General features: G+C 45.4%; 6 protein-coding genes across 6 annotated transcripts; 4 read left to right on the top strand and 2 right to left on the bottom strand.

The window, feature by feature from the left end:
• Positions 1-42: 42 nt before the first annotated feature.
• L203_102459 (deoxyhypusine synthase) lies at positions 43-3,645 on the top strand (the record flags this gene model as incomplete). Its single annotated transcript, XM_066211884.1, has 12 exons — positions 43-225; positions 275-501; positions 552-744; positions 790-1,005; positions 1,048-1,092; positions 1,142-1,294; positions 1,668-1,804; positions 1,854-2,485; positions 2,533-3,088; positions 3,137-3,235; positions 3,300-3,545; positions 3,603-3,645. The coding sequence occupies 12 exons, from the start codon at positions 43-45 to the stop codon at positions 3,643-3,645; spliced, it is 2,730 nt and encodes a 909-aa protein (XP_066067981.1).
• A 273-nt stretch (positions 3,646-3,918) lies between these two features.
• On the bottom strand, positions 3,919-5,101 carry L203_102460 (uncharacterized protein; the record flags this gene model as incomplete). The annotated part of the gene is made up of 4 exons (XM_066211885.1): positions 3,919-4,638; positions 4,687-4,832; positions 4,889-4,907; positions 4,970-5,101. The coding sequence occupies 4 exons, from the start codon at positions 5,099-5,101 to the stop codon at positions 3,919-3,921; spliced, it is 1,017 nt and encodes a 338-aa protein (XP_066067982.1).
• Positions 5,102-5,350: 249 nt separating this feature from the next.
• L203_102461 (uncharacterized protein) lies at positions 5,351-5,843 on the top strand (the record flags this gene model as incomplete). The annotated part of the gene is made up of 3 exons (XM_066211886.1): positions 5,351-5,449; positions 5,578-5,691; positions 5,784-5,843. 3 exons carry the CDS (start codon positions 5,351-5,353, stop codon positions 5,841-5,843), a joined length of 273 nt encoding a protein of 90 aa, XP_066067983.1.
• A 780-nt stretch (positions 5,844-6,623) lies between these two features.
• L203_102462 (uncharacterized protein) lies at positions 6,624-7,088 on the top strand (the record flags this gene model as incomplete). Its single annotated transcript, XM_066211887.1, has 3 exons — positions 6,624-6,704; positions 6,755-6,860; positions 6,916-7,088. 3 exons carry the CDS (start codon positions 6,624-6,626, stop codon positions 7,086-7,088), a joined length of 360 nt encoding a protein of 119 aa, XP_066067984.1.
• A 274-nt stretch (positions 7,089-7,362) lies between these two features.
• Positions 7,363-8,062, bottom strand: L203_102463 (uncharacterized protein; the record flags this gene model as incomplete). The annotated part of the gene is made up of 5 exons (XM_066211888.1): positions 7,363-7,454; positions 7,505-7,591; positions 7,648-7,737; positions 7,799-7,907; positions 7,955-8,062. The coding sequence occupies 5 exons, from the start codon at positions 8,060-8,062 to the stop codon at positions 7,363-7,365; spliced, it is 486 nt and encodes a 161-aa protein (XP_066067985.1).
• Positions 8,063-11,483: 3,421 nt separating this feature from the next.
• Positions 11,484-14,332, top strand: L203_102464 (uncharacterized protein; the record flags this gene model as incomplete). Its single annotated transcript, XM_066211889.1, has 10 exons — positions 11,484-11,502; positions 11,569-11,619; positions 11,675-11,737; positions 11,800-13,074; positions 13,143-13,533; positions 13,648-13,767; positions 13,826-13,852; positions 13,932-13,960; positions 14,022-14,049; positions 14,110-14,332. 10 exons carry the CDS (start codon positions 11,484-11,486, stop codon positions 14,330-14,332), a joined length of 2,226 nt encoding a protein of 741 aa, XP_066067986.1.
• Positions 14,333-14,445: the final 113 nt, after the last annotated feature.

The following is a 14,445-nucleotide window of genomic DNA, read 5'->3' on the forward strand; positions in this document are numbered from 1 at the left end:
CTGAAATTTTTCAACTTGTTCAAAACAGAGAAAATACACAAGATGTCTTTGGACGCACACAGCAATGTACTTACACCGTCACAGGGACTGCCAGAGAATGCGGTAGACGTAAAGGGTCCTGACTTTAGTAATCCCATTGATCTAGATGCGCTTTTGAAGGGGTACGAGACAATTGGATTCCAGGCTACAGGATTGGCTCGAGCAATTCAAATCGTGGAAGAGATGGCAAGGCAAACTGTTTCAACTGTAATGTCAACCTTACAATTACGTTTAGAGAAAGCGCCGTACGAGCATAGATGAACCACTTACCCTCTTCATCGGCTACACTTCTAACCTGATGTCTTCAGGCTTACGGGAAATCCTCTGCTTCCTTGCTAAGAACAAACTGGTGGACTGCTTTGTAACAACGGCAGGTGGCGTAGAAGAGGATTTCGTCAAGTGTTTAGGGAAAACTGTGTTGGGCGACTTTCATCTAGATGGCGCTAGTTTGAGGAAAAGAGGGTACATTTCATCTCAATTGGTCATTGAAATTGTGCTGATTACCATTGAAGTCTCAACAGAATAGGTAATCTTCTCGTTCCGAATTCAAATTATTGTGCTTTTGAAGACTGGGTTGTGCCAATCCTCGATAAGATGGTGGAAGAGCAAGAGAATGACGATGTCAGATGGTCACCAAGTTCTATCATTCGACGCTTGGGCAAAGAAATTGACAACGAAGAGAGTGTCTATTACTGGTGCTACAAGGTTTGTCAAAAGTCAAGGAGATTGAGCGTGCTGACAGTGCAGTAGAACGACATTCCCGTTTTCTGCCCTGCTTTAACCGATGGCTCTTTGGGTGACATGATTTACTTTCATACCTACAAATCATCTCCTCTTCAACTCTCAATCGATATTGTGGTAGATATTAGAAGATTGAACGACATGAGCTTAAAGAGCAAGAAAGCAGGGATGATCGTTCTGGGTGGTGGTGTTTGCAAGCATCAAATTGCCAATGCCATGCTATTTGTGAGTAACCTATACATGACGGCCCGTCTAACGGCATGATAGAGAAATGGTGCAGACTATGCTGTTTACATCAACACTGGCCAAGAGGTAATCTTCCACCACGTAATTACAGAGATGAGATTAATGATAAATCTAGTATGACGGTTCCGACTCTGGTGCTCGCCCAGACGAAGCAGTATCATGGGGAAAAATCCGAGCAGGTGCGGAGAGCGTCAAGGTGTATGCAGAGGCGACGTTAGTATTTCCTCTTGTAGTTGCTGCGACGTTTGGCAAGGCGCATTGGTCCAAGGTATAGATAGAGTATCAGGGGAGGTTCCCCCTTTTCAAAAATAAAAATAAAAATAATGTAAACGCGTCTTTTGTTCAACTATTTAATGTTGATAACTTTTGTTCAAAGTTGGTTATATATAATGGCAGCCTTTGTGCCCGCCAAATCATCGTCAGCTATACAAATCGTTCGACCTCCTTCTCCTAATACAGAAAGGAGCAAGAAAGAAAAGTCACCAGAGAAACGAGGAGGTAAGTCTTGCTGTTGCTATTCTCGGCTGACTTGCCTAGAGACACCTCAGAGGATTTGCAGAAATGTGATGATATATGGCTACTGCAAATACAAGGACCAAGGAGTATGTCTCCACTGATATACTTGGTACTGACAGGAGCAGTGTGCGTACAGCCATCCGCCAACGAGTCCAATACCGTCCAAGGAAAAGCCAGCAGCAGCTGGCGGAGGATTAAGTATGGAGCACCTCAGCGCACCCGTGTTCGTGCCCAAAGGTCCTATAGACAACGTCTCCTCCCAGTAGGCTGATGGGTTCTTGTTTGGAGAGAGCTCATGAATTGTGACTCAGGGCGCAAACACCATCGACAGATCCAACTGCAACGACATGGCCGTTAATGTCGTCCACTGACGTCCCTCAACAACAAGCATACTCTGAAACTGAGCCCACATATGCTCCTGCGTCTCATAATGCCCAGGCGATGCCAGCGCTCGACCCCTCTGCGATTGACCAGACCACATCTGCAATGTATCTTCCACCCCGTCAACCTCTCGACCATCACCTTTACACTGCTCCTTTACCCCATATTACTAATGTGCACCCTGCGCATCCGCACAGTTTCTTTGTGAGCGATGATTTGAGAAGGATGGTACAATCACGTCAAGAGGCGATTTATATGGGTGCCAATGGAGGTTCTGCTCCGGGTCTACCTCAAGAACTAGGGGCATACCACTCTCTTGTCCCATTGCCTTTAAACCAGCGCCAAGGGTCAACACCTCCTTCCAGGACTTACGGTCTCCCATCTCCCGTTTATCGCGCAACAAGTGAAGTAGACGGAAATGTTTACTGTCTGAGAAGAATAGAAGGCTTCAAGCTTGTCAATCAGGCAGCATTTGGAGCTGTTGATCCGTGGAGAAAGATGAGGCATCCGAATATTGTAGGACTCAAAGAGGTTTTTACCACAAAAGGCTTTGGGGATAACTGTTCGTCTTTGGTTGACTTTCAGTATGAGACTGATGTTCTTGTTTAGCACTCTTATTGGTTTATGATTATCATCCTCTAGCTACAAATATTACCGAGGAACATCTCACCCTTACACCTCCATCTTCTTCTACAACTCCTCAAAAGAAACGCACAATCATTTCCGAACGCACCCTCTGGTCATACCTCGTCCAGATATGCAATGCTCTCAAGGCCATCCACTCTTCTGGTCTGGCAGTGAGGAATCTTGATGCTAGCAAAATACTCTTGACCGGTAGAAATCGAGTTAGACTAGGTGGTCTGGGGATTTATGATGTCTTGGCATACGACAACCAGACACCCATCTCTGCCTTTCAACAAGAAGATCTCCTCTCATTAGGCAAACTCATATTAACATTGACTTGCGATGTCTGGCAACCAAATGTTCCTTTTGCGCTTGCTCTCGAACATATCTCTCGGCAGTATTCATCAGATATGAAGGATATTGTCATTTATCTCACAAACATACCTCCTATTGCTATGGGAAGCCAGGCGGGGAAAAGTATAGATGAAGTTATCAAGATGATGGGACCGAGAATTTTGAATGAATTGGATGCTATGCAAAAGTGCCTTCTTACAGGTTTCCGAAATTTATAAGCTGATGGACGGTATAGTTACACTGACGTTCTAGAAAATGAACTGGGAGCAGAGGTAGAAAATGGCAGAATCGTAAGATTATTGACCAAGCTTGGATTTATCAATGAACGCGCAGAGTACGTCCTCTCTCATCCTATCCTCGAATCGTTATGAATCTAAAGACTGCTCCCGATCAAACAGGTTTGAGTTGGATCCTAGATGGTCAGACACTGGTGATCGTTATATCCTCAAACTATTTCGAGATTATGTCTTTCATTCTATCTCTGTTGAAGGCCAACCAGTTCTGGATCTTTCTCACGTCTTAACTTGTCTAAACAAACTTGATGCCGGTTTGGACGAAAGGATCATGCTTGTGTCGAGAGATGATCAGAGTTGTCTGGTGGTCAGTTACAAAGAGATCAAGCATTGTATTGAGGCCGCTTTCAAGTGAGTCTTGTTTGTCTTTTCGTAAACCGTGCAACACTAAAAGTTTTTATTTTGTAGTGAATTGAGAAATGCTGGGAGTCTTATGCGTGTTCACCGATGAGAAAAAATCCTCCATGTTCTTTCCTTGATAGTTTAAGGTGTTAGTCATGACTACGGAATCAAGATGTCAACGTTGTGTGTGGACAGGAACACGCAACAAGATATCTAATTCTTGAGATGTAGAAGTAGAGTTCTGATCAGAGATAAAACCTCGAAATCAAAAACAATCGAAAATGCAAACCTATATTCCTCAATTACTGAACGTTAAAAACACCCCAAGATATATTAATGGATATTGTTGAAGCAATTGTGGTCTTGTATTGTAGCGTTTGCATTACTCTTCTTTCTCTTGTCTCCTAATCTCGGCTTCCAAATTTTCCCTTTCATTCTGGAAAGATGGACGAAAGCCGTTTTGCGATAATACTGAAGGCAGAGTATGTTCGCGCCCATGTCCATTCGTCTCTCCGTTTTCTAATGCCGAGTGTTTTCTTTTCCCTGGCTTTTGCAATTCGGCCCATTGAACCCATGCCGGGATTTCTCCCTTGCCCCATTTGACCTTGACGCCTTCTAACCCTTTCCTATCCTCATAATCCCTCCAACAAGCGTAACATCCCCCCCAGTTTTCTTTTGCGAACTCTACAACTGCTTTGCGTCCTTTTGCTTTCTTTTTCTTGCCACCTATCGCAGGGAGCGCCGGTTGGTCAGAAGAACTTGGAAGGATGAGATGAGAGATAGGACCATATGATTTTGACAATAAAACTTGAAAAGAGGAGGAAGTGTGAGTTGATGTTGATGGCAAAGTCAAAATCAAAGTAAGATCCTCTGAGCCAATATTTGGCCGACTCTGTTCGCCAATTTGATGAGATTTTGGATCAGGAACTGTGGAGGGTTTTGTAGTAGGTGGCATAGCAGCAGCTCTCATCATCCTTTTCTGTGCTTCCTCTAACATTCTTCGACCAGCATCCTTGATAGCTTCCTCTTCCATATCCTGTTGCCGGCGTTTCACCTGCTCCGTCTTGGCCCGTCTGGCTGCCTCTTCCCTTGCTACAAGTGCCTATTAAACGTGTTAGTAAGAGGTCAATGAAAGTTGTATCATACGCACATCAACCGCAGCTTTTTTATGCGCATTCATTTGCGCATGCTTTTCTTTCATCCTCCTGGAAGCCTCGAGCCTGGTATCAACATAGTTTCTCTTGGCTTGGTCTTCGAATATCCCAAGTGATAAAGATAGATGGTAGAATATACTTGCTGTGCAGGACAAATAAGTTTCAAGTCTGCTCGACAAATGTTTAGGACAAACATACCTGCTTCGGGAGTAGGGTTCTAATTGAATACGTGGTAAGTTCATCCCTGTCCCAATACTAACTTGGTATGATAGTACTCACCTTGTCTGGATGATATTTTAAAGACTTTTTGCGAAACGCCTTCTGAGCATCTTTAAAAGAGGCTCCAGTTTCTAGCTCCAACAGAGCATAGGGATCCAAAGCAGCTTCCTCGTCGGATAGTATTGGGGCCATTTCTTCCAAGTTTTTATTGTAATTGTTTAGAAAGTGTAAACATTGAATATAATGAGATGAACCCAACAACTCTGGCAGAAAAAAGTGGGAGACAGGCATCAATAGACATTACGTAAACCAATGATGATTTAAAACGCTTGATATTTCTCCATTCAATTTGAACTTAGATTAGAAACCACAAGATAAACCATTAGGTATATGTTGAGGGATGAGTAATATCTCATAACTCCAACTAATCCAGCAAACTCAATGGCGAGCACAAGGACAGTGCCGCTTTCTATTACAGCCTTATTGCAACATAACCAGTCACCTTTCAAAAGCAATAGACTGCCCGTAGACCTGCTCACGGTATGAGCTCCTGAGACAAAGAGGCCACGGATTAAGAGGATCATTACCAACTCAAACAAGGCGAGTTTGGGCAGATCCAAATCCTTTTCCATTAAGATTGAAGCTCACGTCAATCAAGGCTGGTCTAGCCTACATTAAAACCAGGTCATTCCGCTTCAGTTTGGTTGTCTCTTAACCAGGAAACTGGCTCTAATGAGTGTCAACCACCTCAAGAGGAACTCGCGTATTCGCACCGTGTAAAGGTGTGTCTTCTAGTTCAATTGACCTAAGAAGGAGGCAACGAACGATAGTACCATGTACAATCTGAATTGAAATGATTGACGCTTGATAAAAGGAATCAGCGCCAGACGAGCGTTCAAGACGGATAATGGGTTATGAACACCACTCTCCATGAGCACCATAGCCTTACGGTATGGAAGGATTGAAAATCTCCAAGATAGGCGTAGCCTGTAGACCTGACCGTGGTACTGAGATGGAAAGAGCACGAACGATGCTTTGATTGGACTTTTTGGAGCAAATATGTCAATGCTTTTACGCAAGATTGAAATGGCTTGTAGCTTCTTGAGAGGCCACGCCTTGCTGAGCCAATCGACCGGCCGTTCCAACGCTTCAATGAGGTAAAAACAGAGAGGTGATTTGACGAGACTGGTTATACTCCTAATGGTTGTGAATGGTTTCAGAATCGTTTTCTGGTTGAGTTATCGCTCAAACCTTCAAGCCAGCTAATTCGAAAGCCATTAACACTGATAGCTCCATCATATCTGCCATCCATGATTCTATCTCGTCGGTAACTTACCAATACACCTCAACCAGGAGACGCCATTCGAAAGGTACTTCGTGAATTAGCCCTCCCACAAACCTACAAGAGCTTCCAAGCCGCATCTGACTTTTTTATCATCGCAAGACTGCTCATCGGAATTGAACACGTTCCACGCAGATGTAAACAATACAATTAAAGCGTAATGGAAAATAAATTGAAATAATAAAACAAGATGTAATTGCAAGAAAAAGTAGCCGCGGCGAATATAATTAAATTAATGGTAACTTTTACATTCAACCTTTTTTTTTACTTTTACAACTTCCCATGCGATCCCAAGTTATTTTTTTGACAAAAACATTATCCAGAGCTTCAACGGCCATATATCAAAGGCCATTACCAGCTTTTGCTAGAACCATGTCTGCTGAATCAGCCTCTTCAAGAGCAAAATCGCCTACAAGGATACCAGGACCTGTTGAAACCATTATCCAACAGAAAGTGAGCCAATTGCAGATGGAGCACGTATCTTTGAATGACAGTGAGTGTAGGTGATGGAGGAATTTCAGCCATTACTGCTGAGGGTCTATAACGACTCACATAAACATTCTCATCATACGGCTATGCGTGCACAAGGTGGTGGCAACGGAGAGACTCGTGAGTAGATACTCAACCTGCTTCACTCATGATCCAACTGACGACGACATCATAGACTTTGCTATCCATCTGGTCTCTGGAGCCTTCAAAGGCAAGACCCAAATTGCTCGACATCGCTTAGTGAACACCCTTCTTAAAGAGGAATTCAACCAGAGAGGCTTGCACGCTCTGAGTTTGAAACTCCAGACGCCAGAGGAATGGCAGAAAAAGGGCGAAGATATGAGATGATTTTAAGTCAAGAGCAACAATTGCGTCCATACTATGACCAAAACGGGCCCAGAAGATGACAAGGTCGTGGCAAAATGTGTAGCTGCATGAACCTGATCAGGGCTTGATTAAAGAGCTTGTATGTGAATAAAATCTATGATACACCCCAATTCCTCTCTTGGAACAGTTCCCAATCAATCAAAAATAACATAAGATGGTTTCAAATGGCTGCTGATTATGTTTTTGTAGGATCTTGTAGTAATACAGCGTTGTTTCACTTGTTTGAGAGTACGGTTTACATGGTGACACAACGACACCTGCCAACATCGTCTTCCTGGGCGTGTGAACGGTTGAAGGGTTGACTGGGAGAAGATGATTTCTTGGTATCTGTCCAAAGTGTTAGTCTTGAGCTGGCATGAAGATGGGTAGAGACCAACCATCGTCATTTCTAATGGAAAATGACCTGACAGAAAGATGAATAACTGTAGGCAAAGAAGACCCGGACGATACGGAAAAGTTATTGTCTGCAAATAGTCCATGAGGTCACGCCTGATATACGATAGTTTGGCTATAAACTCACCACTCAAAGTTGAGTCGTCCTGTAATATCCTTCCACTATAGAGCACTCGTAAATAACTAGGAGAAGGGGGCTGTGCTAGTTCTGTCCATTCTAAGAGTTCTTTGTGAGCCAAAAGATGGATGATCTGAACAGTCTGGATCTTGAAATTCACCTTTTGGCCAAGAACTCCATAGCAACTCCTTCATCCTGCCCACAGTCGTTTCCGGCTCAAATGAGCAATGGTGGCTCTGTCCTGATATAACCAACACTTTAAGATGGACCTTGATTGTTGTCAGCTGTTAAAAAAGCTGATCTAGAGACCACATACCTTCTTGACAACAGACCCTGACATTGCTGGGTCTGGAGAGAGAGGGTCTTGTGAATGAGAGCCGTTACACAGAAGTGAAGGTTGCTGATGTGGACTTGAAGTGCTCATGGTCGTTAGCGAGATTTCTGGATTGAACTGTATATGTATGTAGTAAAATTAAGTATAAATCAATGATTAATAGTAAAAGTGGATGATGTATATATTATAATTGCGGGAATTATTCGGCCCGCAGTAACCGTTAGTAGTATGAAGAAAAATAATTATAATTTTCCCTGTTGCATTTCCATCATCCATAATACCAGCTAATACAATTATGTTTTTAGCTCTGCATCAAGTATTCTCGCTGGCTTCTCGCATATAGTACTGTCTTACCTGGTTACTCCTAGCTTTGAGCCAACAGGCAATCAGGTATTGGGACTGTTGAATGTCGGCTTGGGACAGTGGCATTCAAAACAATCTAACTTGGTAATGGGTGTGCAAATGACATGCAAGAAGCAAGATAGCGGTGTTGGGCGTTGCCAATGGTGGACAGATGGATAAGGAGTATGGCAGGAGTTGGCCATGTATCAAGTTCAAATTATCTTTACAGGACGGTGAACGGCAGATGCCATAGATACTTGTATAAAAGACTTGGGCCACTGAAAGAAATTCAAGATACAGAAAACCAGGTAGGTTGAAGAAAACTGCTGTAAGTCGGACTGAGAGCGAGTAATGTAGGTTTTTGGGGACTAAACATATACAATCTTGTGTATCGACCAACGTAGGATGGGTGGAACAGAAGTTACGCCGCCAAGGGAAGCCGGTGTCAAGCCTAGATACGACTTGCCATAACTTTTCTAACCAAACGAGGAGTATGACAAAAGATTTGTCAACCAATAAATCTGTAGGGATATCTAGAGCGTCGCAAGCATTCGACAGAGTCAAAACGAGAAAGATAGGCACATGACTATACCCGACTTTGTGTAGGCTTTCAAGACGATCGCTGTGCGAGTTAGGAAGGAAGAAATGTAGCAGTGCATGGCTGGGTTTGCTGGTTGTCATCTTGAACCGCTGCTGGATCAAGCAAATCATTAAACACTGTTTCTCAGCCACGAGGTCTTTTATCTCTCCAACAACTCAACCATTCTCGAAGAAGTGTTTATCGGCCTGAGCAAAGCAGTTTAACTGGAAGCGATGACGAAGAAAGTGACCATGGGTGGACGTGAAGCGACAGACGGACAAGTATACAGACGCGCCCTTAGCAAAATACCGCTCGAGTCATTTGCTCACAGCTCAAGTGCCGTACAACCATCTTTTCCTGTCTCGTCTTACAGCTATTGGCATACAGATGTCATTGAGTGGGTTTGATCTAGCACATCCTGTGATGGAGCAATCGTTCCACACGCGATGTTCTAGCCAACTCGCTCAGCAAGTTCTGCAATGTCAAATGTTTCCCTAGCACACGAATGATTCGTCACTGGACAAGTAGATGCCCCCAATCCCGTGCCATGAACTTGGTCCAAAATGATGCGTTACCCAAAATACCCAAACCGGTTCTCACTTTCACGATCCAGCCAAGAGCAAAAACACTACTGTGTATCTGCGACTGTTCCCACTCTTGCTCGGTACTGAAACAAGAGGCCCGACAGTTCATCATAGGCTATGACAGGAATGACCAAAACAGTCCGACCTTCTCTAGATCTCCAACGAGGGATCTCTTTGCCAAGACAGAGTTATATCCAAGACATCACCAAAGTGTCAGCAGTCATGAATCAGTTTGATTGTAAACATCCAACTGCAACTCTGGCGCTCCAGTACACCATGTAAATACTCTGCATATCATCAAAATCTTATCATTCACCCGACTTGCATCTACCACCTCCTTTTGATAACGCCAATGATAAGCGTCGCGATAAGAGATAAGGATTTTCGGCCCGAAAATCACATCTCCCGCCCTATGATATCAGCTGCCTATCTCATCTGTGTATATCCACGCTTATCATGGCGTGGGGCCTCACACGTACGGGCAGTCTAGCTGAATCCATTATCTGAGAGATAACGATAGGGATATCAACTGCCACATTAGCTCGGCAATTGCGGCGATATGACATTGATAGGGCCTGGATGTCGTATATCAGATCTCTTCCATTTCCAATCCTTTCCGGCTTTGAATGTCTGTGTAGATGAGTGGCAAAATTGTTGGAATCTGGTGATCCAATTGTTATGTCAAGGATTTGACTCCGTTACAGTACTTAGTACATGGAAAGGTAAAGTATAAACATGAATGTTTATGGAACTATACTACGTGGCATCCGGTTAGGCGTGCCAGTTACTCCGCAAGCCTATCTGCTTCTGACAATAACTATCCAGGATTTGACCCCGTTTATATAGATAGCATATGATGATGTAAAAGAGAAAGTAACAAACGTTTCTAATGAAGCTAGATGTAGGCTTGAGTGCCTCACTGTAATTACAATCGGTATTATCTAAGGAATACGTAATTACTATTGTCACTTATACAGCAAAACTAGCACTTGTTTACTGCATAGACAAATGAAGTATGAAAGAGAAATCTATCTATCATCCAACCTTTATCCATCCATGTTCCCTCTCCTAATCCCTCGGCGTTCCAGAGTGTGGCGATGTGGAGGGCTTGCACTTACACTAGACGTCGAAGCTATCTAATTAGGTGTAAGTGCGTCAGCACTTTACACTGCCACTGGTAAAGACCGAAGATAAGTCCGTCAACGGAGAACACAAGGATAAGGAAATAGATATATATATAGACCAACTGTAGAATACTTTTACTTTAGATACTTCATTTCATGCAATACCAGTGCTAGATTTGCTGTATCAGAACGCCTTTCATACATACTATTCACATAGTTATCATCAACAAAACTCAGTGTGGCACACCAGGTGCCTTCATTAGGTGTGCCAATTACCCGCATGCCTATCCGAAATATACCCCGCGCCTTCTACCACTGATAACTTGTTCTCCGACACATCATCTTTATTGTTATAAACATATCCATTGTTCTCGATATTCCTATTATACACATACATATCTATAAAGACATATAGTAGTACTGGTTTTTTTCTTTGCCACTTGGAGTGCTAAAGAGACCACCAGTGTGTCACAGCTATCCTTTGTTTTATGACTTGAGAGTCAGGTTGAGAAAGCTTTCTCGATTTTCTTTGATAATTTCTAGGTTTCTGGGGGCAGAGTTTTCGTTATGTACTGTACTCAGCGACAGACCCAAGTAATTTATATCCCAGGACTTGCATTGAGATAAGGATGAAGAAGAACCAACTAATAATGCTAAATAAGCAATATACATCAACTTCCTCATTTCGGACTCTTCCTGAACTCCGTGGTTGTTACAGTAACTGTAGCAATAGGGTCCTAGAATATAAAGGTCCTGCAACTAACTTTCCTCTTTCTCCTCATCCCACAAACCACTTTTGCGTTCGAAATCTCTCCATCTGCGAAACTTTACTACTGCTAAACTTTACTACTGCTTTCATCTCGACTTGACAGCGCTCCACAATGTCCAACGAAGACAAGAGTGAGTGCTGACAGTCGTCCCGCCCGCCGTCGTCCGTTCTACTGATGAGCGTTTTCTTTTCTGTAGTTCTTACTCTGTCGGATGAGCAGCTTACAGCTCTCGACTTCCTTGGTTCGGGTGAGTACTATCGTCCTTTTGTGCGTTTACCTCTCACTTATCGTCACGCCTTTAGCTGCTTCTCAGCAGATTATCGACTTCATCATGGCGATTAAGAAGGTTCCTGACCAGTTTGGCTGTGAGTATCTTTGTCTATTTTCCTTTTCGTCTCTATAGCACACTTACGGACTTTGTGTCTAGGGCTCACAGTCTTCCAGCTCCACTGCCTCAGCTCCCACCTGAAGTACCATCCAACTGCTCCTGCGTCCCCATCCTCGACCACGTTCAGCGAGGCCACACTTCTTTCCAACCTCTCCGGCACGACAGCCGTTGAGGAAGACCTCGTCTCGGGCTTTGAGCGTGTCCACTTCTTCACCGGCGTCTCCGAGGAACATCCTCTCCTCTTCCAGCGTTCTGATGTCAAGACGCGTCCCTTCGTCATCACTCCGGGCAGGCACTCCGTCGTCCCAGAGAAGACCGCTCACTCAGCGAACCACCCGATCCTCAAGAACAAGCTCTGGAAGGAGACGGTCGCTCCTGAGATCACCGCGCTTCTCAAGGATCCGAGCCGTGGCGTTCGCGTGTCTACGATGCTGCCGGTCCGCTTCTCCACCCGCGATGAAGACGGCAAGGATGTCTTCGACGACCACATCGTCCTCTGGATCTCCGTCTTTCCCAACAGCACCAAGGAGACCTCCTGCCGCGACGTCAACGCCCACATCCTCGCCATTCTCTCCAAGCACGGAGTCCAGGACGCAGCTGTGTACTGGATCGAGGGAGCTGTCGAGCGCCTTGTCGCTGTCCCCGAGATGATGCGCGTCGTCCGGGACACGGAGCCGACCCACTACATCCGCCGAGCTCTGACGGCCGTCCTTGGCATTCCCCTCGCCGCGCAGGAGTTGGCCGACGACGATGCGCAGGGCACCCTCGGTCTCTACTTCCATCGGGGCAAGGACCGTGACGGCAACAGGAGCAAGCAGCTCATGGCGATTACAAATAAGCACGTCGTCTCCAAGCACACGAACCAGGACTATGCGTACAGTGGACGCCCTGGCGCACCTCAGAAGTTCATCCGCAACTGCGGTCGTCGTCGTTTCGAGAAGGTTGTCGACGAGACGCGTGCGTTAATGGCCGGAAAACTCGGTAACGCCAAGCTCTTCGCCGAGCAGCTTACCGAAATCCTTGCAAAGCCAAAGTCGGGGGACGAGGACGAGAATGCGGCCGACGAGTTGGACCTGGAGAGGAAGCAGCAGGACTTGAAGAGGGCCGAGAAGGACGTCAAGATATTGAGCGATTTCATCCAGCTCCTCAACTCCACCTGGAGCGACGCCTTACAGCGTATCGTCGGTTGGGTCGATTGGGCTCCGAGAATCGCCAACGATCTCGACGACCGCTGCTATACCCGAGACCTAGGCGTCATCGCGCTCGACGAGGCCAAGTTCGCGAAGAACTTCAAGGGAAACTTTGTCTACCTTGGTGCGTTCTGCTTTTATCTTTCTCTTTTTTATTTCATCTCTGCCTAATGGAAACATGAATCTTTTCAGCTGGCAAGTTCACCCGTGACGAGATCATCTCGTTCTTCTATCCCAATATCGCCAACCGATCCCCCTTCAATTACCCGAACGACCATCTCTTCAGGCTCTTGGGTTATGTCGACGCCGCCGGCCTCGCCAATCCGTACTTCTCGGACGACAATAACAACCCTTCCTTCATCGTCGCCAAGAACGGGCAGTCGACGGATCTTACTTTTGGTCGCTTCTCGGAGTTGGAGGCCTACACCTGCAGCGAGTTTGACCAGGATTCCTGGGAGGTCGCGGTCTTCAACTTCAGCAAGAAGCACGGCGACTTCTCCGGCAAAGGTGACTCTGGCGCAGCCATTTTCAACGCTGAAGGCAAGCTGGTCGCCCTCTTGCATTCCGGAATGCCCCGAGGAATGTCCAACCACGTCACATTCGGAACCCCTGGTCACTACGTCGTCGACCTCGTCAAGGAGCACTACCCGGACGCTGATTTTGACCGCCTCCAGTTCGCCTAAATCGCAGCCTGAAGTCTCAACTTCTCTTTCGGTGTCTTCGCCTCCATCATCACTGTCTTTTCTCCACGACTCGTTCTTATCCTCTTGTCGTTGGCTCAAACGCGTGTTGATTCCACGGTCGACTCGCTGCGAACGTTTGTCCCTTGCCTTATCCTTGTTAGTACCGGTAGCTGACACATTTTGACGTTCTAGATCTGCAGTGATTCCCACACGCTTTCGGTTTGTTCCTTCAACTTCGTCTTGACTGTTTCTTGGCTCGGTAATGTGATTTATCGGTTGGTTGTCGACGATGCTGGAGCGTCCTGACTCGTGAATTGCTGAGACTTGGTACGCTTCGTCTCCTCTACCTCATGTTTCGTTACTTATATCCCGCCATCTTCGCATCTAGGCACTGGAGGATGGACTTTTAGCGTCAGGCATGTCTTGTTCTTGTCTCGTCTCTCAATTCCTGTAGCTAATGACCTTTGACGTCTTAGGCCTTGGGCACTTGGATACATGTCGTCAGTCGCTCTCGCTTCTCATTGTGAACTCGCACCCTCCTGTCTACTATACATGCCTTTTGTTGGCTCATATATCACTACCACCCCCTCTCCCCCGTTTCTACCTTTCTCCCTCCCCTGCTCTCCGCTTCGTACTTGCTGGACAGTCTTTTCAAATCGTATAAAACCCATACCCATGTCTCTACTTTCTGCTGTGTAGTACGCAGTAGAACGGACCTTGACACGTTATTGTCATTTGTCTAGAGCTGCAAGCGATAAGTTAGGTGAACTTTCGATGACGAGATGAGGGACGGTGGTGACGTATCACTAAAT

This window comes from Cryptococcus depauperatus, chromosome 3 (assembly GCF_001720195.1).
Source record: "Cryptococcus depauperatus CBS 7841 chromosome 3, complete sequence".
NCBI classification, from domain to species: Eukaryota; Fungi; Basidiomycota; class Tremellomycetes; order Tremellales; family Cryptococcaceae; genus Cryptococcus; species Cryptococcus depauperatus.